This window comes from Geospiza fortis, unplaced genomic scaffold (genome assembly GCF_000277835.1).
Source record: "Geospiza fortis unplaced genomic scaffold, GeoFor_1.0 scaffold203, whole genome shotgun sequence".
In the NCBI taxonomy this organism is placed as follows: Eukaryota; Metazoa; Chordata; class Aves; order Passeriformes; family Thraupidae; genus Geospiza; species Geospiza fortis.
The window spans coordinates 1197099-1220375 of record NW_005054385.1 but is presented as its reverse complement, the minus strand read 5'-3'; the positions used below and the strand labels follow the sequence as shown (position 1 = coordinate 1220375).

The following is a 23277-nucleotide window of genomic DNA, read 5'->3' as shown; positions in this document are numbered from 1 at the left end:
CTGTTACATTTTATTTCTCTCTCTTTAAGAACAGAGCAGCTTATCTAATCAGAAGTCACTAGATTGTGACTTATTGTGCTTAATTTGAGATCTTTTTTGCCTTACAATGAAATCCTGTGGCAAAAAGCTCAAAGAATATCTGGGAAATTTTTTGTTTCATTGACTTTGACATTTTGTGAATGCTGTCCCCTAACTATTTTCTGTTTCGGTTCACAGCTATGGACAGGTAAACTACCTTGAAACTTTACTCATCCTTCACATTTACACATGACCAGGATGCCTCTGCTCTTCCCACTTCTTGTGTCTGGTAAGAAGATTCTGGGGGTGGAAAAGAAGAAGGGGGATTTGAATAAATTAGTGCAGTGAAAGGGTATGAAGAAACATGACAGTGGCAAATGCGTTGCTTCAATAGAGGGTTGTAGAGCAACACCAGAAGCAGGCCCTATGTTGACACACTAGCAGTAAGAATATTTAAGACAGTATTAGCAATTTCACATCTGGTACCCAGAAGTGACTTTCAAAAACTTTTACAAAATGTGAGCCCTTTGTTACCTGACTCAGAGGACAAATCTTGGGAAAATGCCATTTGCCACTAAATTAACAGGAACTTCTCTTATTGTGGTGGCACAATGAGCAGCTGTAAGACTGGAGTCCAAGCAAAAACCTATCAGAAAGAGCTCTGGCTTAAAAAAAAGGTCCAGCTGAGGTCTCTGAGATTCTCTCCCAGGGGAAATAAACTTGTTTGCCTCGTGAAGTTAAAGAACTGATGATAAGCAGTGGAGTATTTTTTACTGCAATGTGTAAACATGTATGCATATACATATATAGGTATGCAAAATAGGTAGTATTTACTTCTGAGTCTAAATTGACCAAATGTGAAGGAAGCCAACTATGCTGGCAATGCCAAAGGGAAGTTTAAGATAAGGATTAAAAAAAAAAAAAGAAGAAGATTAAAAGTAAAGTCGCAAAACTCTTCTTTTGCAACTAAGATGCTGTCTACCTCATGCAAAAGGCATGACAGGTTATTTCCAAGTTAAAAAAAATCCTAGTCTCTAAATTACTTCTGCAGCACACCATGGCACCTCCTCAATTTCAAAAAGCAAAATAATGTCCTCTGGGGGGGAAAAAATTTAGTCGATGTTGTTTTCTAAACTGTATGCAAAAATTCATTCCAAACATGAAAATCAAAAGCTGCCTATGCAGCCCAGGTATAAATAGTGCTTTACTTCAATATTTAATCAAGTAATTGTCTCTTTACATATGTATCTCACTATGTCCTTGTGTGGTCAAAAGGTCTTCCTTACTCTCAGAAGCATATAGATGGCTCCCAGCAGATTGTCTGGAAATGCTTGAAGATGTTTATATATGATTGAAAACCTTTATCAACTGTCATATCCACAATGATTTACTGAAATCTGTGGGAATTCATGTAATCATTAAGTCTTCTTGTACAGATGCCAATTTTGAGACTACTTTTGCAACATGAGGATGAGAGAATGGTACTTCTTCTACCATAATCTCCTACACTGAGATACCAGTATTTCCTCGGCTTCTTGTTGTCATTTATTTTTGGCTCAAGTCAAATCTCATTGAAGCAGAGTTTCTAAAACTTGAGTGTGGAGAGAGACCTCTCTATTACTAATCAATGAACAGAATCACCTATTTATTTCTAGTCCTTGGCCCAGTGATCTAAATTCAGGCAGAATTTATTCAGTGAAAACTCTCTGTAGGCCCAGGATATGTGCATTTATACACATTAACACAACAGCAAGGTGACCGTGCTGATCATCAAGTCCCTTACAAGTGACAGCTTTTCTTCTGCTCATTCTCACATTACAGCTGCTCTTATTCTCCTTTTGAGAAAGCATTTGTCCTGAACAACAATCCTTAGATGCACCCAAATATGAAACATGCTGCAATTGAGCAAACTATATGAGTGAAATTTCCTTGGAATAGAGGGTGGTGGCTGGGTTTCCAAAATGGTGAGGGCTGGCAAATTGACCACTACATTGGACCACTGCCACAAATGCACCAAAGCAAGAGCTGCATACTCACCATGGTAGAGGCAACAACTATCTGGCTGTAAGCATGCCCTGTAAACCACTTCCACTCCTTGGAACACCATCTCAGGCCTTGAGAGACACATTTGTAGTGACATGGTACACCAGAGGGAATTGAATCAGACAATGGGACTCATTTTCAAAATAACCTCAGAAAGTCTCGGGCAAAGAAACACAGCACCGAATGGATATATCACATTCCTTATAGCCCAGGAGCGTCTGGGAAGATTCAGAGGTATAATGGACTGCTGAAGACCATATTAAGAGCATTAGGGAATAGGGCATGGAAGCACTGGGATGCAAATTTAGCAGAAGCCATTTGGCTGGTAAATATTAGGGGATCTGCTGACTGCCCTTGTCCTACCCAAACAAAATCCCTTCACGCTGTAGGGCGAGATACAGTCCCTGAAATACACAGGGAAGTGGCTTGGGAAGTCAGTGTGGGTTTCTCCTCCCACTAAGGCAAACACATTTGTGGGATTGTCTTTGCCCAAGGACCTAGGTGCACTTGGTGGGTAATGACTTGGTGGGTAATGTGGAAGGACATGGTGTGTGCCTTAAAGAGATTTAATCCTGCTGGAGAAAACATTCTGTGGTGTAAGTTGTATGTTGCAGGAAGTAGCAGGAGTGACACGAACTGATGAAGAATGAAGTTTGTGAGGAGCAAGGAGAATGCAATGAAAACCCAGACCAGGCTGGTGTTGGTGCTCAATGATCAAGCATACCATTGGGTCCTGTCCTGACCACCCATCCCAATGGACTGGAGATCTGGAGGGATGAAGGAAGCCCATGAAACAGGAAAACAATAATATCTATCAAAGAGCAGGGGACAGTAGTTAATGAAAATGTATGTTCGGTAGAGAGATGGTTTAAGTTGTTAAGATGTTTAGTTTAAGTTGTTATGTGTGGGTAAGAAGGGGTTCCAGTAATGAGAAATAAATACAAAAGAACAGTCAGAAGATGCATTAATTATGTGGGATCCGAGTGTGACATAAATGGTATGGAATAAGGGCCGGAGATTATAATGGGCCTGCTAGAGCAGGAGCTCATTTCCCCTTAACAGCTCCCACAGTGCTGCTGCACTTTGCACTGATAATTGGAAAGGCGCTGATAACACAACGCTGTTTTGGCTGTTGCTGAGCAGCACTGGCACAGCATCAGTGCTGTCTCTCCAACATTCCTCCCTCCATCAAGGGGGCTGGGGTTGGGCAAGGTCCTGGGAGGGGACACAACCAGGCCAGCTGACCCAAACTGCCCAAAGCCATATCCCATGGCATATGATATCAGCTCAGACATAAAAGCTACAAATAGTACTATAACACAGCAATGTCATGTCTCAAAGTATAACAACAGTCTTAGTAAGCGATGAGTGTCTTTAATTCAGTATTTCCAGAAAAGTCTCCTGAATACTCAAAATAAGAGAGGAGAAAAAGCTAGGATTCAATGAGGAAATAAAAAAGAGGTTTAATCAATTCACCTGCTAGAGTTTCATTGTGGCGTACTCACCTCAATCACCTCAGGTTGGGACATCATGGACGATGGCACCAAATCGGTGGGGATATCCATGGTAGCTCAAAATGCCCCTGCTGCTCTCCTTGCACTGTTCCTCTGCACCAGCAAGCTTTTGGTAGGAACACAGAAGCCCCTCCTCAGACTCTAGTCATACTGATATTTACTCCTAAAAGTAAAGAAAAAAAACCTGTTGAGAATAACAAGAGAGCTGGGTAGGCAGTCAACACCCAAGATCCTGGGCTGCTGCAAAACCAGTCCGAGTTTGTACAGCCCCACTGTTGACATGACCACTCACAACAGATTTGCAGGAGAAGTCTCAATAGGTATACTGGAATTTGATCCAGAACAGGAAAAAAAATTCACTTCACAACACAAACTAGACTCACACAAAGTGAAATCAGCTAGAAGACTAATGCACAGACTGCTTTTCTTTTGCAAGGAAATATGGTTACCTACAGAACATTGCAACTGTGTTGACTTTTTTTCCCCCACAACAAAAGGAAAAAGAAAATCCCCACAAAAGAGTACTCATAGAATTACTCACTAGAATTCAGGAGACATTTATTCCCTCAGTTAAGTGATCACATGAACTTTTCTTCTTTGTTAAGAAAAACAGCTCACACATTATGACTTAAAAATATGACAGCCTTTTTTCCCAGGTAGTCGCAGATTTGCAGTACATGAATATACCAAACTGTAAAATCTGCTCAGCTGATTCAACAGAATGAAGTTATCTCCATAGCTATCATGTTTATCAAGGTCAGTCTAGCTTCCATATATATGTTCTTTTCTTTTTCTACTCTTGTGGGCAAAGAAAACAAACTAACAAAGAGGTGGAAGGGGAAACCCCTGTAAATGTCCAAGATAATAATTCCATAAAAAAATTATTAAAGTAAAAAATTAAACTAGACTAAGACAACTGCTGGCTTTTTCCCTTAGTGAGACCAGACATATACAACACAACCCACAAATCAGTCACCACAGAAAGGATTTTGGAGACACACATATTGCTGTCTTCATCTGTCACTTCCTATTCTGCAAGTCATGGCAGAAATCTACTCATGCAAAGTGTAATCAGCATCCAATAAACATACCAAAAATTACTCCAAACTTCTGTGGTATTTTTCAAACTGAGGACATGCTATAGTTACACAGACAATGCCAGTAACTTTCCTGGCCATAAGCTCATTTTTTCAAAGGCAACACTTACCAAGCCAAGAAAGAACAGATAAGTGCTGTAGGAAAGTTATGCTCCACATGCTTTTCTGATTCAGTTATGTCTTTGTTTTTGGTCTTGTTAATTTAAACTCAGCCTTTGCACGCCACCATGGAAATTATTCCTCCTTCTTAAAAAGCATCATCTTGAAATGCCTGCTTCACATTTCAACACATCCCCACATGCCTTACGTCACATGTAGCTGTCTCATCTTCCAAACTCTAGGATCACTTTTTCCATCTTTATATAGCTTTCCAGTGACCCGTATTCTTTCCTACTCAGCTCTGGCTAGTAACCTTTCATTCTTTCCACTCCCTGCTCCAAATTTCTTCTCCTATACTCATGGGGAGGGAAGAAAATGGAGCTGCAGCATCTCTCCAAGATAGTCTCCACAAAGTAAAAGAACAAACACAACTTTCAGGCTTCCTGTTTTATTTAAAAAATGAGAATTGAACAAATTTTCTGAAATTCCCTGATTTTTCTATGGACAGATGAGGGAAACAGATAGCATCAGCTTGGAATTCTGACTTAGGGAAGCTTCTGCAATTTGACAGTAAAGTTCTATCAACAGCCTGAAATCTTCAACCAACATATCTCATCAACGTCTTGTGAACTGTTACAACTGTAACTTAAATATGATCTCAGAAGAAATTTTTTCTGTTCTTCTCATGGCATGCTTAAAAGCAGCAGTTTCAGTGCACCTACTTTACAACAGTCATTGTTAGTTTCTTTTAAAATTTTTCTCTTAATTCTGAAATGCTGACACTTTTGGGTAATGAAGGTGGGGGAATAATTACAGTTAAAGCTGACTTTAGAGAAAAATGTCAGAACCAAAACCAAAGGTATGCTTAGAATCCTGTCTGTCAAACAAAAACGAGAGAAAACAAACATTTTTACCATGGAGCATCATAAAGAAAAAAAAGTGAAAATTAAGAAAAAAAATTCTGAAGTCTGTTCAGCTCATAGTGTAAAGCACTAATTGATCCCAGATGGTTAGGTTCTGTAAACTCATCAAAGAAAATAAAACATTTGAACACCATGTAAAAAAGGTGAGAAAGTAAGATAGAGATCTCACACAAATGTCACACTTCCAGATGTCACATCTGAATTTTTGCCATCTGAAAGTATTCATTTGGCATCACTCGCCTCTGGCAGCCTTCACTAAACAATCCTGCTTGCAATTAATTCATTCAGCTCACAAATAAATACATCACCCCACCATGGCAGTCTTATCAGTCACAAGGACAAATGAATGCCATCCAGGGAAGGGCAACAGCAATGACTTGTCCTGCCTAGCATTTCATTTTACTACTTATTGAAGTGACAGGTAGGACAACAGGTGTTTTTCTGCTGTCTCAAGTTAGGATAAGATCAATTTACTGGAAACAGCAATGAGATAAGAATACAAACAGTAACAGCAACCCTGTTAATAACATAAGTACACATAGAGAAGGTGATATACATGCAGAAGTGCTCAAAGACCAACCTGGTGCCATGCTGCCCCTAAGATGATGAACCATGCACAGACTGTCGGTGCCCATGTTTTTCCTCCTGACTGCAAGCCTCTCCTGTATCTTGGAAGCAAGATTCCTTTACTTCCAGCCCCCTGTGGTGACCTTTGGGCCATAGAACAACCACCTAGGCGTGTCCACAGGGTTCCAGGCTCTGACCACTCCCAGCTACTGTGAGAAAATTAACTCTGTCCTGGCCAAAAATCAAGCACTATCCACCCCTTATTCTATGCCATCTACATCATGCTCCAGTGCTACACCTTCCAACTTTACACATATTCAGATACAAATACATACAAACACAAGTATTAATTAATTCCATAGTCAGTGGCCATCCCTCCAAGATGTTTGTTGTGTTCATTTAGTCCCTGACTGTGGGCTCTGTGAGGAGCTCATGACTACTGTATCTGGAGCATCCATACCCATTGTCCTTGGTAGTTTTGGCATATAGTGGCGGTGTTATTCTGCAACCAACATTACAGACTCTTCTCACCCAAAAGGCAAATCCTTTTGAGGTGCACACCATGTTTCCCCATCCCTCTGCATTATTCGCCAAGTGCACTCAGTCCTTGAACAAAAAACAATCCCATGGATGGGTTTGCCTTTTCTTGAGGCAGCACTAATCCAAATTGTCTTCCCTTACACATTTCTCATATGCACCACAGTGACTTTATCCCCTTACACAGTATATGGACGTTTGGATTGGGCAGGGCCAGCTCAAACAGTAGAGCCTCTAATACAAGAGCCTCTAAGTATTAACTAACCAGGTGGCTTTCTCTAAATGTAGATGCCAATGTTCGAAGGTCCTGCTCACTACCCATTGCTTTCAATGTGGTTTTTGGCAGTCCATTGCACTGCTCAAATTTCACAGAGACTGGCGCATGATAGGGAGGGACTATGATAAACCCACTCAATCCTGTGCTCCCTGGGCCAGCTGTCTATTTTTCAAATGACTCCTGTTGTCTGACTCAGTCCTCTCAGGGGTGCCATGTCTCCACAGGATTTGCTTTTCAAGGCCCAGGATGGTGTTACGGGCCGTACCATGAGGCACAGGGTAGGTTTCCAACCATCCAGTGGTGGCTTCCACCATGGTCAGCACATAACGCTTGCCCTGGTGTGTCTGGGGCCGTGTGATGTAGTCAATCTGCCAGGCCTCCCCCTACTTGTACTTGGACCACTGCCCACCATACCACAGGGGCTTCACTTGTTTGGCCTGTTTGATGGCAGTGCACGTCTCACAGTCATGGATTATTTGGGAGGTACTGCCATGGTTAGATCCACCCCTAGATCACAAGCCCAACTGTGTGTTGCATCTCTTCTCTGATGATCTGAAGCTTTATGGGCCCACTGAGCCAGAATCAATTCTTGTTGCCAGTCCAGATCCACCCGAGACACTTCAACCTTAGCAGCTCATCCACCTGTCTGCTGTTGCAATGTTCTTCACAAGCCCGACTCTTGGGTGCATGTGCATCTACAGCACACACTTTTACAGCAGCTTCTCTACCCGGGTAGAGATGTCTTGCCACAATTCAGAAGCCCAGATGTGTTTCCCTCTGTGCTGCCAACTGTCTTTTTTCCATCATTCCAGGCATTCCCACAGAGCATTTGCCACCATCCATGAGTCAGTACAGAGATAGAGCGCTGGCCATTTCTCTCATTCAGTGATATCCAAAGCCAGCTGGACGGCTTTAAGCTCTGCAACATGACTTGATCCAACTTTTCCATCAACAGCTTCTCAGCTTGCCATACAGGACTCCATAGGGCAGCTTTTCATTTTTGACATATCCGTAAGACATGGCACAAACTGTCAGTAAAGAGAGAGTAAATAGTTCCCCATTTTCAGGTAGCTGACAATATGGTACTTTCTCCTCAGTACGTCACCACTACCTCCTCCTCCACTTCTGATGATAACCTGAAATTTTTGCTTTTGTACCAGTCCACAATTACTTCGAGTGATTTGGATTTCCTATTTGATCTTGCTGTGTGATCAAGTGCAACCCCCTTATTCCACGTGGCATCAGTGGCATGAAGTGTGGAAGGGACTTTCCTTTTGAATATCCAGCCCAGCACAGGACAGCCAGCGTGCCAGGAGGAGCTATACTTTGGTGCCAATCACTTCTGAAGCAGGTTGATCCCCCTCATAAGCTGCCAGATATGCTTTTTCAGCCAGGCTCTAGGATGCCTTGGATCCTTTGTATTGCTGACTTCAGAATCCCACAGGTTCTGAGTCCTCGAGTCTCTCCAGGTACTTGTGAGACATTCCAGGAAGGTCCATTCTCCCTGGCTGCAGTGTAGAGCACACTTTTTACATCCTGTCTCATCCTGTCTGGCCCAAGGGCTACTGCATGAACAATCTATTGTTTAATTTGACAATGTCCATCTTGTCATTTTACTTCTAAAAACTAAATTTTCTGGGCAGATCCCTTGAGCTTACTTCACCAAAAACCATGATACCACCAAAGCATAATGACAAGCCGAACTTATTTAAGTTGTTTTGAATATATTTAATGCAGGTAGCTCAGTGTGTGCAGATTGCAAGCCAAGCTACCTGCATTTAGTGTATTCTTCAGTGGAAGTGGTTATGATCTTTACAATTTTCTCCTAATTCTGCCCTCTCTCTCTTCCATGGAGTATTGTATATGCAACTGAGGAAAACCCCCTGCACTCTGTTCAGTACTTAAAATAGCTGCAAGAAGGTAATAGCTGTGATTCAGTATTGGGCAAAAGAAGAAGAAAAGAAATAAAAGAGGAGATTTCCAATCAGATGGTGAAGCTCATTGTTGTACACTTGCCCTAAAGTTCTTCTGAGCAACAGTGAGCAATTTTTTTTCCATTTAATGAGACTCCCTACCATCTCCCCATCAAATTCCTGATGTCTGAGCAAAGACACTATGGTTTCTCTTGCCTCAGCAGATGCACTAACAGTTTGGAAGTTAGCACAAAGTTAACGGTCCCCACCAAATTTTGCTGATAGGCTGTGCTTGAATACACATATTCTACAGAGCAAATTCTGCATATTGGTTGGTATCAGGCTGGCTCTATTACCCGACACCCCTCTCCAGAAGGCATGATAAAGAGCGTCATCACATCCACTATCTATTACCATGGCAATAAGTACTGAAGTAGATCTAGTATATGGCCTTGATTAAGGATGTTCAGTAGTGGTGACTGCAACAATCAGCACCTTCAGACCAACTACTGTCTTAGGTTACAGTGTAAGATGTAACCAAAAGTATGTATTCTATCACCATTTTCATAAGCTGTTAAAACCAGGTGGGGCAGTGTTCTTTATCTCTTGCATGGCTCATCCCTGATAGCTCTCTCTGAGGGATATCTTCTGCTAATGGAACATCAGGGTCTCACTGCATGACTTATAAATTACATCATCCCTTTGTGAGATGCTCTGCCCAGGGGGACGAACCAAGTATTCCTATCTGGATATAGTCTGAGGATTGGAACATCAGAGCATCTCCCACTGGATTCCCAGAGTTCAAGAGCTCCACAACCACCACTGGAGCAGGACCAGACTTTACTACAGGATCATCACTTCAATAGAACCACATCCACCATTTAACTGGACTGCTATCACCACCTTGACCAACAGGATGTCAGGTTGTATTCTGACTCTGTCAGTTAAAGCCAGTGTTTTCTGCTTTTATTTCCATTTTCCTATTAAACTGTAGTTCCAACTTGGAATCTCTCAGTGGTTTGCTATCAAACTGGTACAACTACCAACAAAATGCACAAGTTAACCTGTTCTTACAGCACATTCAACACCTCCATTGTCCCAGTGAAGACCAATTCTACAAACATGTCCACCCCCAAAGCCTTCCTGTCTGCTGTTTCTAATTACTGGCCAGACTGCTTCAAAAAACTACAGAGCTATAGCTTCTCACCCAGTTGGAAGCTCTTCATAAGAATGAATAAATTCACTGTGAAAATGGATTTGTGAAGTATTGCTGAAGGGTTGTGGAAGTCTGGAAGGGGAGTGCCAAAAACAAGGGACAAGCTCACCACATTTCCTCTGCTGGGCTGCACCATAGACCCCCCTGGAAACAGCCCCTGCCAGTAAAGCCAGACATTTCTTGAGTCTAACTTCACTGTCTAGAAAAATAGAATGGAATTTACTAAAATATGAAAAGGTTCAGACAGAACGATAGGAAATCTCTACCTTGCAAACACTGAAATAAAAACAAAACAAAACCCAAACCCATAGTAAAACATACCAGACTCTACCATTTCCCAGCATCAAAAGTGGGATACTTCTGGTATTAGCTACAAAAAGTTACAATATTAGAAAGAGTTACAATTAACCCTAAGAAATTGGCCAGATTTTTACGTTTAAGACTAAAGATCAAAGACAGACTGAAGTTACAACAAAACTGAGCTTATTCATTTACTTCTGCATAAGAAACTGAGACACTCACAGGAAACAAGGTGAATTTTTCATGGTGCTGTTGGACTAGCATGCTATATAGGGGCAAAAGCTCTTACATATGCACCAAAGACAGGCAATAACTACACAGAATAAAAGATGCTTATATAAATAATACCTTATCCCCAAAACACAGTGCATATATTTACTCAAACCACAACTGGAAATGAATTTATATCTAGAAATATTTTTCCATCAAATTTCTGTCTCTGTGGAAGAATCCCCTAGGGACCCAGTAATTTCTTTGCAGTTGTCAATCGTTCATTCACTTTGACATTAAATCTAAATTCCATGCAGATATTGTTTAAGACATCAGAATTTTCTCTCACAGTCTGAGAACATGGATCCAACAGCATCAATTTCTACCCAGGCCACATCTGCTCACAGAACTCCTGCTGTTGATGAAGCATTGTACTTTTTGACCACAAACATACCCAGAGCAATTATTAAAAATTGTCATTTTCAAACCAACACAATAAATACACAACACAGAAACTGCCTAAACAAAATATCATTGAGGCTTAAAAGGGAGGGAAGGAGAGGGAAGGAGACCTGCAACCAGAATAATGTAGTGTTTTGAATGTTTCACTGTCATAAAAAAAAAAAATTAAAATTTGTGGTGTGTGGGATTTTTTTGGTTTGGTTTTTTCTTGTTTTTCTGGGTTTTTTTTTGTGTATGAATGTGTGGTTTTGTAGGATTCTTTTTCTTTGTTTTCAGCAATCTGAGCATTCAGGACTTTGACAACCAGAAAACAGGACAAAAATCTCTCCCAATTAGAGATCAAACCTAATCACTGAACATGTCAAAACAGGTAACGCCAACACCACTGCTGCCCTTTCAGAAAAACAGTGTCCTAAACAATTCCCTTGGAAGTAATTATGTGATACAACAAAGAGTCCATGTAAGTAATACATCTACTGTTGTGTTGGTATGATGCCTGCTTTGATTGCAATTTGTCACTCAAAGCATACATTAAACTTAATATTAAGTGCAACCACCTCTTTAGCCATGAACAGCATTAAAAGCAGAACTGCAGCATGTTTAGCTGTCTATCAGCTTGCAGAATGCTTCACTGAAACAGCATCAGCTGGCCAGAGCACTCAGCTTTTACTTAAGCAAACCGAGACAACACCTTGGAAAATTTAACTTCAAGATGCCCAGGTACCTGAAAAGCATCTGATAAAAAAACCCCAAACCAAAACATACATGAGAGCTCACTTAAAGATCAAACTAAAATGCAGAAGTCCCAAAGTGCATTACTAATCAGAAAAAAAGAGAAAAAAGAAACTCATGTTTCCTATCTTCTCTTCTCTTCTGTCTTCCACCAAATCACACTTGTACACCTCAAAGACTTTTAGACTTTTTAAGAGTGGCTGCAGGGACGTTTGCAACTTCCTGGGGCTAAAAGAGATTTCTGGTTTCCATTACCTCAGTCTTTACTTTCAAAATACAGCTGTTAGCCTTTCTTAGGTAAAGAAAAAAGATGAAGAATTCAGTAGTGATTAGAGGCTAGAAATTTATTTCTATACAAATTTTAAAAACTGGCCTTAGATTCAGTAGGACTCTTCCACAACACAAGGTTCCACAGAGGATCTCAAATTGAATCCATTTGCATTCACAGTGCAGTCTATGCTTCAAACAAGAAAAAAAATAATTACGTCATTCAAACCTTTCTGAATAGAAGCTCTGTGGCTAATCTGGGGAAGATCATTGTTCTGGCTTCAATAATACAAGTACTACAAGATTGCTGCTAAGTCTTCCCATGACAGAATAGAGCCTGCAAGTTCAGCGACGATGCCCCAGGTGGAGCGTCCTTAACCAAGCTAAATAGTTTCATGAACTCTGTATAGGGAGTGTGGTGTGAAACTGTCCTCTTTCCCCACTGTCAGATTAGGGAGATGATCTGTCACCTTAATAATTTATCATGCACTGAATTAATTTACGACAATAAAATAGTATCATCGTGCAGTTGCACTCCCTCAGAGAAATCATCTGCTGTCACAAAGGACGTGGTTCAGCAAAGACACCTTCACAGTGGCCCCACCAGGGCAAGGTTAGAGAGCCTGCCCACATCCCCAAATAAAAGCAGAAGAGCAATCTGAATGTATAAAAGGACAGAAACCTCTCTCCACAGATTTTCAATGAAAATAACCAAACAAACCAGTAGATAGAGCAATATCCTCAAGCCTTTACCTTGCAGGGTAATCTTTTCCATATGCCACTCTAATTTGCCTCATACCCCTTCTGAAGATGACAAAAGCAGACTGACCACAGTCACGACAGGGGTTCCACCAAAGGGCAGACAGCTCAAGAGTCTGTAATTAAACTACACATGTCTACCCTGCTCTTCTATGTGCGCTGAGGTCCCGCCCCAGAAAGGACCTCCAGATGATCTTAAGTGAGTAATTACTCTCAAAATTACAAGATGTTAATTCTTTCAGGAATTGTTTTTGTCTTAGTATTGTGTATTTTGTTATTTTGGGGTTCTTGGAGGGAAAATAAAATGTCACATTTTATTATGTGACAGAAAACATCCTTTTAAAGGACAAACCCATAGGATATGGCACTGTAACGTGTGAAGTCATGAACACATTCACCCTAAGTCATGCCAGTTATGATACAAACTGGATTCACATCAGCAGCAGGCTAATCCACCAAGTTTTTCTGCACACTGATGAAGAGAAATTAACCAAAATAAAGGAAAAGAGACAATAGAAAATTAGGAGTGTAACATCTCAACTTTTTTTTTTGCTGGAACTGTCATGACTGTGCTCTCAAAAACCGAATCATACTCCTTTTCCTTGCTGAACACAGGATACCTTTTTCTCTGCCACAGATTGAGGCACTTAATCTCATTTGCAGTCAGACAAAACTTTCACTTATTTTATGTAGCTGTCCTTTTCCAGAATCCTTTCTGTACTTCCCTGACCTAGGTCAGTTTGCACCATCCTGTGCAATTCTCTCACTTGCTAAACCTCCTTTCCTGATTATTTCCATATTGTATCTATTCCACACCCATCTCTTGGGGAGCATTTTGTTGCTGTTTTTTCAACCCAGAATGATACCTCATCTTCTCTTGAAGCCTCATACTTCTCTGAAAAGCAGAACTCTGTGAGAACTCAAAAATAGTTCTGCATGGCTTCCTCAGTTTTCTCATTTTCCTGCAGTTTGCCCTTTAAAGCCAACACATCAGCCTGCCTTCCCATTACTATCCAGCACCCCTAGAACTATTTCAGTCATTATCTAGCTTCTCCTAATGACTTCCATAAGTGTTTGCTTGTTAGGAATTGCTTAGGGATGATTGCTCCTTTGCCACTCATTAAGGCTGGAGAGCCTCTTCCCACTCTCTGGGGAAAAGTGAGCATCTGCCTTAATGCAAGGGATGCTGGCTGGTAGATGCATGTCTCTTGGGAAGAATTAGGAGCTTCTTCAACACAATGAACAGGTCAGTGTAAAAATAATCACACCAAACACACAGACATACAAAAATTGCTTTAAAACATCTCTGCTAGCCACAGCACCATCTTCAAGAAATGAAGAAGCAGCTCCACAGTGTTTTATTTAGTTGGTAAATACCAGAACAGGAAGATATTCCTGAAAGTGAGTTTTTAATTTTTGCATTTCAAGTAAAAGAGACTTTAGGAAGATTCCAGGGTAATAATTCATACAATCATCTGATTTCAACATTATCTCAGTACTTTAAACTTGCAGAATCACAAGAAAATAAACAGGAAAAATACAGCTAGACACCAACTCCAGGAGAATAATGCCAGCCTGCTTAGGCTTATGAAAACAAGTCACTACAATATGGATGGTCTCTCATAGCACAACCACAATGAAGCTGCTGTCATGTGACTGTATTTTCAAAATATACACTTTCATCATACTGACATCTATAGTACCAAGTACTCCTAAAAGAAGTAATTTCAAAACGATTTCTGAAACGCTCTTGAAATTGTTTATTTCTACTGAAAGAATGAAATTTGAACTAGTTAATGAAGAGGCAGAAAAGTTCAAAATAACCATAGATAGCTCATAATTTAAGATACATTATTAACTGTTGCCAGCACTGTGTGCACATATGTGTATAAAAGAAAGTATGGTGCATGCTTTTGTCCTCTTCTGTCTCTTCTGTTATTAGAAAGAAAAAAAAATAAAAAGAGAGAGAAAAAGAGTGACAGAGCAAGGAGCTGCTCATTAAAATTATTCTGAGCACTGGAATTGCAAGGGTAGTGGACAGAATTTATCTCCAAATACATTCTCATCATTATTTTGCTTATTAATTAATATAATTAAAGAAGATAACAGTGGACAAAGGCTTTTGTATCAGCTTTATTAATGACATAGCCACAAGGATAGAGTGCACCCTCAGCAAATTCGCAGATAGATACCATCCAGAGGGACCCGGAAAAGTTTGAGAAGTGGGGCCATGGGAATCTCATGAGATTTAACAAGACCAAGAACAAGGTACTGCACCTGGGTCAGGACACTCCCAGTATCAGTACAGGCTGGGGGATGAATGGATTGAGAGCAGCTCTGTGAGAAGGACTGGGGGGTGCTGCTGGGTGAGAGGCTGGACATGACCCAGCCACGGGCACTCCCAGCCCAGAGAGCCAAACGTGTCCTGGGCTGCATCCAAAGCAGCGTGGGCAGCAGGGGAGGGAGGGGATTCTGCTCCACCTGGAACCCTGCATCCAGCTTTGGGGTCCCAGCACAGGAAGGACATGGACCTGATAGACTCTGTCCAGAGGAGATGTTGAGAGGGATGGAGCACCTCTCCTATGGGAAAAGGCTGAGGGAATTGGGATTGTTCAGCTGGGAAAAGAGAAGGCTGCAGGGTGACCTAATTGCAGCCTACCAGGACCTGAAGGGAGTCTTCAAGAAAGATAGAGAGACTTTTTACAAGAGCATGTAGAGACAGGAGGAGAGGGAACGGATTCCAACTGGAAGAGAGTAGTCATATATTTAGGTCATATATTAGGAAGAAATCCTCTGCTGTGAGGGTGGTGAGGTGCTGGCATAGGCTGCATATAGAAGCTGTGGATGCCCCATCCCTGGAAGTGTTTAAGGCCAGGATGGATGGGGCTTTGAGCAACCTGGTCTAGGGAAAGTGCCCCTGTCCATAACAGGGGGTATGGAACTAGATGATCTTTATGGTCCCTTCCAAGCCATTATATGATTATGATTCTAGTTATATCAGAAATCAGGATACTTTTCTCCAAATTATCACTTCTCAGCAGAAAAAGCACAAGAACTTAATCTCCTAAAAAACCTACAAAAAGAATTTTAATATTTGTTTCCAAGAAGAAATAACAAATTCAACTCTTCCATGGATCAGCAACAGAGACTCCATTTGTAAACTCCACCTTTTGTTTTAAACGCAGAAAAGTAGCAGAAGGCTGGCACTCTTCTGAAACAAGTTTGTATTTAAACATTCAGGCAATATCCTTTTGCTAGATAAAAAAAAACCATCTGGATGATAACAAAGTGTCACAATTCTCTAAGCAGCCTTGAGGGGGGCCAGCCTTAAAACAAATACTTCCTTTTTACCCTACATCCACAAAACAGATGTTCAATCTTCAGGCAGAACAAACCACCACAAAACACAATAATCTGGAAATGCTGAAGCCAAGGAAGTTCACAATTAAGCATGCCAAACCCCAAATCCCAAATTACAAAGGCACCACCTCAGTACAGATCTATATGTGCCATGACCAATGATACACAAACAGGAGTTTAATTTAGTTTATCTGAAATAGGAATTTGCCAACTATTCCCCTCACTCACAACAATATATGAAAGACTCTAAGGCAATAGTCTTAACATGGTTCAGGCCACCACCAGTGCAGACACAGGAACTATTTATCAACCCCTCAAACCAGAAGTAACAGTCATGCTCCTTCAGAAATATTTATGCAACATCTGCATTGGTTCAACTGACTGTTCTCCAGACACTTTCTGCAGTGCTGTATTTTGCAAAGTTAACCTGAAAGAAGTTTGAAAGAGCTTAGAATTAACAATAAGAAAGAATGATCTTAATGACAGGATTTAAATTCCCTATTCTCATGTCACTGCTCTTTCCCAAGGCCATAAACAAACTTATCTGATGGACAGCAATGACCCAGAAATAACATCTTACCTTTGATCTTGTCAAAATGGAGGGGGAGCAAACCCAGTAGCTCAAGACAACAAAAATCCTGATGTTGACAAATGAAAGAGAATTACTTCTTGTCCATCATGAAAGTATCTGGTGTGCTCAGAACAATACACTCAGAATTTGTGAATCCCTGCTGTAAAATTGGGGCTGGTTACTAGTTTCTTGGCAGAGGTCAACAGGGCTTCCTAGTCCTCACAGTCTGCATTATGGTCCCTGCTGTTTACAGTACACCAACTCAACTGGTTGGACTTTTTGTGGAATAGTTTTTATGGATGATCAAGAAGTAACAGACTTCGCTAAATACCCTGGGAGCAGCAGCAGGCTCTGTCAGGGATGCTTAGCGGAGAACTGCAGCAGAGTACTGGGTTTTGGCCTTGGTAGCTTATGCTGATCATTCTATGAATTCAAGATTTATAAATGCAAAGCACAACTGAAATATGCCCTGAAGGGAGAGATATGAAGAAAACACCAAGACTTCATCACCTTTTCTCTGACCCTTCCCATTTCAATTATCAAGTGAAGTTTAAAGCAACTTAGGCTTCTGGCTATCTGAACAAGCAGGTAAATACAGAGGATTAGCTCACAGCTTGACTAATTCACTTTAAGAATTGACTTGGATTAGCTCTGGGTTGTGTTTAGCATACAGGCTCTTAGTGCATGCAAGGGGTCACATGAATTAAGTAGGCTGTTATAAATTCACACCATACTTCAGTGATTATTCTGCTTCTCTGACTAGGTCCTCAATATATACAATGCCCAACAGAAACAACAAATATTCAATCAGAATATTTGGGAGATGCCACAAATTCAAGTGAAAACAGAAAGCCAGGAGGCAGAATGGAGTTGATGTAAAAACAGAACAAAACCAAAAAGTCCTATCTTCTAACACATATGATGACTGAAAGGTTAGTGTCTAAGCACTATCTAGTCTGTCTCACCACTTTTTAGATAAACTACTTTTGCAGTTCTGTTAAAGAGTAAGAAAGGCAAAAAAACCAATCCTATTGGACAAAAGCACAACCGAATATCAATGGATTATTCTTAAAGAAAAAAGAAAATAAGAACTAACTAGTAGTTTGCCTCCAGCTCTTCCGTTGGAACTTGGTGCACATTAGCATGGGTACAAACTTTAAACACATACACACTTCAAAGCCTCCTTCAGACAGTTTTGTAACAAAAGCAAAAGCCATAAAGCATTACTTGGGAACCACTAAGACTTTTTTTGTGACCACACAAATAAACTAAGAAGTTCAAGGGATCCAGGCCACAAAAGGAGAATGTACTGAAATCCACCCACAAACCAGACTTTTTAGGCATCTCACAATTGCACACACCAGCTGTGTCCATGACACCAAAGCCTGAGGCCCATGCACAGCTACTCTCATCCCTGACACAGCCCACTTAGGCATGCTGGGTCTGATTTTCAGCCTCCCACTACTGAGTGGCCTCTCTTAGGTCAGCCAGCCTTATACTCCCTTCTCAGGAGATCCTGCCTGGAGTGCTGCATCCAGCTCTGGATCTCTGAACAGAAGAAAGAGCAAGTGCAGAGAGGGTCATAGAAATGATGAGAAGGCTGAAGCACCTCTCTTATGAAGACATGCTGAGAGAGTGGGATTGTTCAGCCTGGAGAAGTCAAGGTTCTTATAGCACCTTCCACTACCTAAAGAGGGCTCATAAAAAAAGCTGGAACCCTGGACAAGGGTATGTAGTGATAGGACAGGGGGTAATTGACCAAGAAAGAGGGTATGTATAAATTAATATGAGGAATAGATTATTTAGTGTGAGAGTAATGAGACACGGGAACAGGTTGCCCAGAGAAGCTGTGGATACCTCAATCCCTGGAATTGTTCAAGGTTATGGCTGCATAGCTTTTTGAGCAACCTGGCCTAGTGGAAAATGTTCCTATCTGTGGCAGGGGCCCGGGACCTACCTGACCCTTAAGGTCCCTTCCAACCCAAATCCTTCTATAATTCTCTACAAAAATGCACTATGGCATGCTGGCAGTACAGTGTTTTGGAGTAACCTAACACCTACTACTTGGTCAGCTGCTGCCTTCAGTCTTGCAGCAGCCTTCTTCCAAGAATACTCCACTTAACCCAACGGGCAACACAGCCAGGTGAGAAGGAAGAGTAAAGCACTGTAACTTACCAAATCCTCAAAATTTCCCACTGCAGCAATACTGGCACCCCCCTCTAGTGGAGACACAGCTTATACAAGCAGGAGATGATACTTGCAGGGTCTTGGGAAGAAAGTTAATCAAACCACAAGAGGAACAGTCAGAGGAATATAGAGAGCACAGAATGAATTCTGGTGCAATTGCAGGAGGCAGAGGCATGGCGAGTGCACGTTTGGGTTTCCTACCAAGCCACTGTTCTGAGGGAAAAAAGTAATTGTTTTCATACACAAATTACACCAAAGATCCCCACAGAGATCCCCTCCTAATATTCATAACATATTAGGAACAATTTAAAAAGAAGAGCTGAAAAAGCTGTAAGCAAGGCTCTCAAACAGAACTTGGTCATAAAAATTGTGCAACTGATGGCAAGAAATTTTGTGGAAGAGATGTTGGGGATGGAAATATGCAGGACCATGGCATAAGCCTTTGCTCAGGCATATTATTTTTAAGGCATTTATGTTTTCTAAAATCTTGTAACTCCCTCCTGTCATCAGATCGTCATCAGCTTGCACACCTCCCATTGAATTTTTTTCCTCTAGGCTGAACCTCCTAGGATGCTTTTGCATGTGAAACTTAAGCAATCCAAGGCAGGAAACAGAAACACACTGTACTTCTTGGAGAAGCAGGCATTAACCTATGCTATTCCTATCAACTGTTTGCAAAATTGAATAATTCTAAAGACCCATTTTTAGTCCATTCATTAATACCAGGATTGTTCTGATTATAATAATACCCTGGAGTCTCAGTCAGTTTCCAGGCCCACTAGCATGGACTTTTGAAATAGGACACTGTTACTACTGTAAACAAGAAGCTAAAGACTAGGGGCCCAAACACTAATTCAGAAAAGTCTTTTGTTTGCAAGGCTTCTGTACATGGAAATGCACTGCTCTGAGGTGAAGTTTTCAGCAGTTCCACCAAAATATTTAGGAGGAGCAAAACAATCCTGATATGTTGCTAGCTCTCAAAGCCCTATGCAGAAACCATGCCCCGAGCAGCTCAAAGATACCTGGCTCATTTCCACAGAATTGCTCTCCACATATGAACATCTTTGGGTGGGACAGAAAGGAAAAGAAAAGACAAAAAGACCAACAAACTCAATAGATATTTATAATATAGACATTTCAAGTACAAGTCGCATTCAAGATCATACTCCTTGAATGCTGGGTACCTATCCACACATCCATTTCCCTGAAGTTGTTTGTCCTGCTGCAGTATCTCAGGAGAACAATTTGGGAATTCCATTTCCTTGGCAAGAGCAATGAAGGGGCAATTGGACTTGTGTCTGCAGGAATGTAACAACAAACAGGGAGACACGTGGATAGAAACAGCTGAAAATACCAAAGAATTCTTCACTGAAAGCCCAGGCTCTGCTCCTCTACCAAATCTAATGCTTACGTGGATGGTTAACATATGCTCAAACACCACTCCTAGTACATCCCAGTGTCACTGAGGCACACAGGACATCATGCCCTTACTAGGTGGCTGGTTCATCCTGACAAGACAGAAATTCCTGTAGACATTCTCAGATGGATGCAGGAAATGTTCAGGTTATTCTCTTGTACTAATAATTTGCCAATATAACACACAACACTTTAGCAGGGCTGTGCACACATTTGCAAAGACACCTTCCAAGTGCAATAGTCACTGACACACAACAGAGTAGTAATACAGACCTTGCTGCACTTTATTCTCCTTTGGGATTGACAAGCTGATCATTATCAGTCTGAATTTATGCTTCTGTATCTAACATTCCCCTCCCAATTTCCCAAGTGCTTTTTACTTCAATAATTAGTTTTATATATTCAAAGTTAGCATGCAAGTACAGAAACGTGCTATGAAGTTTACTCCTACAAGCACAACCTTAGGCAAGGTAGCCAAATTTCCCCTTTACATCCTACATTACAGCTTCACAACCACATGAAACCCCTTCCACTGCAACTCATAAGAGGACTGTACATATCTTGTAAAATACTGATCCAGTCCCTACAATCACTGAAATACTGATCCAGTCCCTACAGACAATCACTGAAAACACACCTATCACAATAGGCATTGAAACAACAACTCAATTATGCACAAAAGCACACAATTGACTTATATTAGCTGGAGAATCAATGAAAGAGCTCGGACGTGTCCGGAGTCAGGCGCATGTACACACTGCCACCCTTTGCTACTTCATATTTGGTTACAAGTAACTGTGAAAATAGTAACACAACCATGACAACTTGAAAGCTCCAGGGCCCAAGAAGTGACACCACTGTTGCAGTAAGAGATTGTAAAAAAACCACAGTAGCCACAAGAAAACAGATCCCACCAAGACAGTCAGTGAACACCTAACATAGACACACAAACCAAAAAAAAACCTGACCACAATAACGACCACCACAGTCCCTCCCCGTAAGGCAACGTCTAGGGGCAAGGTGACCTTTTCCTGACACTGCCATTGGCTTGAGGTACTAACCCGCACTCCTCCGGTGAGGTCTCCTGCCACCAGCCATCCAGCCGGCAGCAGCTGGTGCCGCTGACAATTTGCTTCTCCTTGATCCAAAGCAGCAGGAAGGTAAGGGCGCTCACCATCCCCTGGGCTTCTGTGCTGTGAGCTGAAGGGACAGCGAGTGTTGCACTGGGGGCACCCCCAGAGCCTTCCACCCCTCCTTCAGCCCTTCCACCTCACTTGACACCAGCAACGCTGATTCAGAATGGAGCAGCAAACAAACTTGAGTTTTCTTCTGCACTAGCACCCTGGCTGTGTGAGGCGTGACACCCACCCTGACACCCACATCCTGGCTGGGTGAGGCACACTGTCCTTCTCACATTGCAGCTCTGCAATGCCATCCCAGCTCCCTTGCTCTGTCACCAGCAGCAGCTCAAGGCTTCAGGACATTGTTTGGCACATCTTACAACCACAACAGGTCAGAAACGGACTGCACTATCAAAGACTAAACACTTAATGAAATCCAGCAGCTACAGTCCCTTTATCAAAACCTCTTCACAGCAGACAAAACAACACTTGCCACACTCAAAAGCTGCGTAGCTATGAAAGCTTGAGAGTTTATCAGCCTTTCTCCTTTCCTACAAACACCAACCTGAACTATTATCACCTTAAAAACAGGTGTGACCTGTACTGAATCTCTGTTCTCTGCTTGGATTCCAGCAAGTCTTTGCTAGAGCTCACGTTCAGCTCACTGCTATTAAATAATCACCCACTTACTCAAAGAAGATACAAATTTCTCTATGCTGTAAACATTCAATACTCATCCAACATTTATTGCTGTAGCTAACTTCTTCTTAATAAAAAATGGATACTACTTTGGCTATATTTTTCCAGGGTGAAAACAATCCTCCTCAAATGGCAAAAATACTCCTAAGGAAAACTTCTGCTCCCATAAATAATGTACCAGCACCATTTCATATCTGCCATACACACCCTAAAAAGATGGGGAGGAGGCAGGGAAAGGGGCTTGCAATGAAAAGCAGTATGCATTTCCTTTGCCAGATTTTAACCCCTCTCACAATCTCCAGCATTCTGTACAGAAAGATCTTGCCTTTGATGTCAATCCAATGCTTTCAGGCTTGCTCCTGCAAGCACTGCAATATGCAAGACATTTTCTAGCTGGCAAAGAAATGGATGTACTGCATTAAGTGCCTGTGAAATCCATCCTGCTCCAAAGGTCACTGTGGCATGTAAATTCCTACAGAAAAGCCAGAATGGTCTGTAATATGGCAACATGAGGCCCACACTGAACTGAGAATTATCATACATGACTATCAAACTTATAGACATTTTTTTTGGCAGTTTCAAAAATCCACTTCAGGAGGTGTTTGCCTCTTAGTCACAGTCAAAGCAAAACCAGAAAGATAATATTGGTCTCTCATATTTATCACCTTTGTATTTTTAAAAAGAAAATAAGACAACCTCTGAATTTTATCTAGAGTATATCACATGGAAGCCAAAAAAAAAAAAAAAAAGGCAGTTCCAATGCCTCTCAAGTAAAGTAAGTCTAAAATAAAGGTAATTCAGTTGGCACAAAAGTCTACATATAGTTCTCTGCAATACAGTAATACAGTACCTGTACTCCCAAAATACTTTTCCTTCTAAAAGAGATCCAGCCTCCCCACTTCTGCAACTGAAGGCATTTCTTGTGCCACTGATCCACTCTGCCTACCATCATTTCAGCACCGGACCACATTGCAATGCATGAGTGGGAA

The 23277-nt window shown here is 41.4% G+C and overlaps 1 protein-coding gene across 2 annotated transcripts in view; it reads right to left on the bottom strand.

The window, feature by feature from the left end:
• LPAR1 (lysophosphatidic acid receptor 1) overlaps positions 1–23277 on the bottom strand; it is a 68097-nt gene that overhangs the window by 40314 nt on the left and 4506 nt on the right. The window contains exon 2 of one of the 2 annotated variants that reach the window (XM_005425328.2): positions 3567–3738. In XM_005425328.2, coding sequence (XP_005425385.1) covers positions 3567–3626 — 60 coding nt within the window. In that variant the 5' untranslated portion in view covers positions 3627–3738. Of the gene's footprint in view, positions 1–3566; positions 3739–23277 lie in introns of those variants that run through there. The other variant, XM_031060559.1, reaches the window with a different exon arrangement.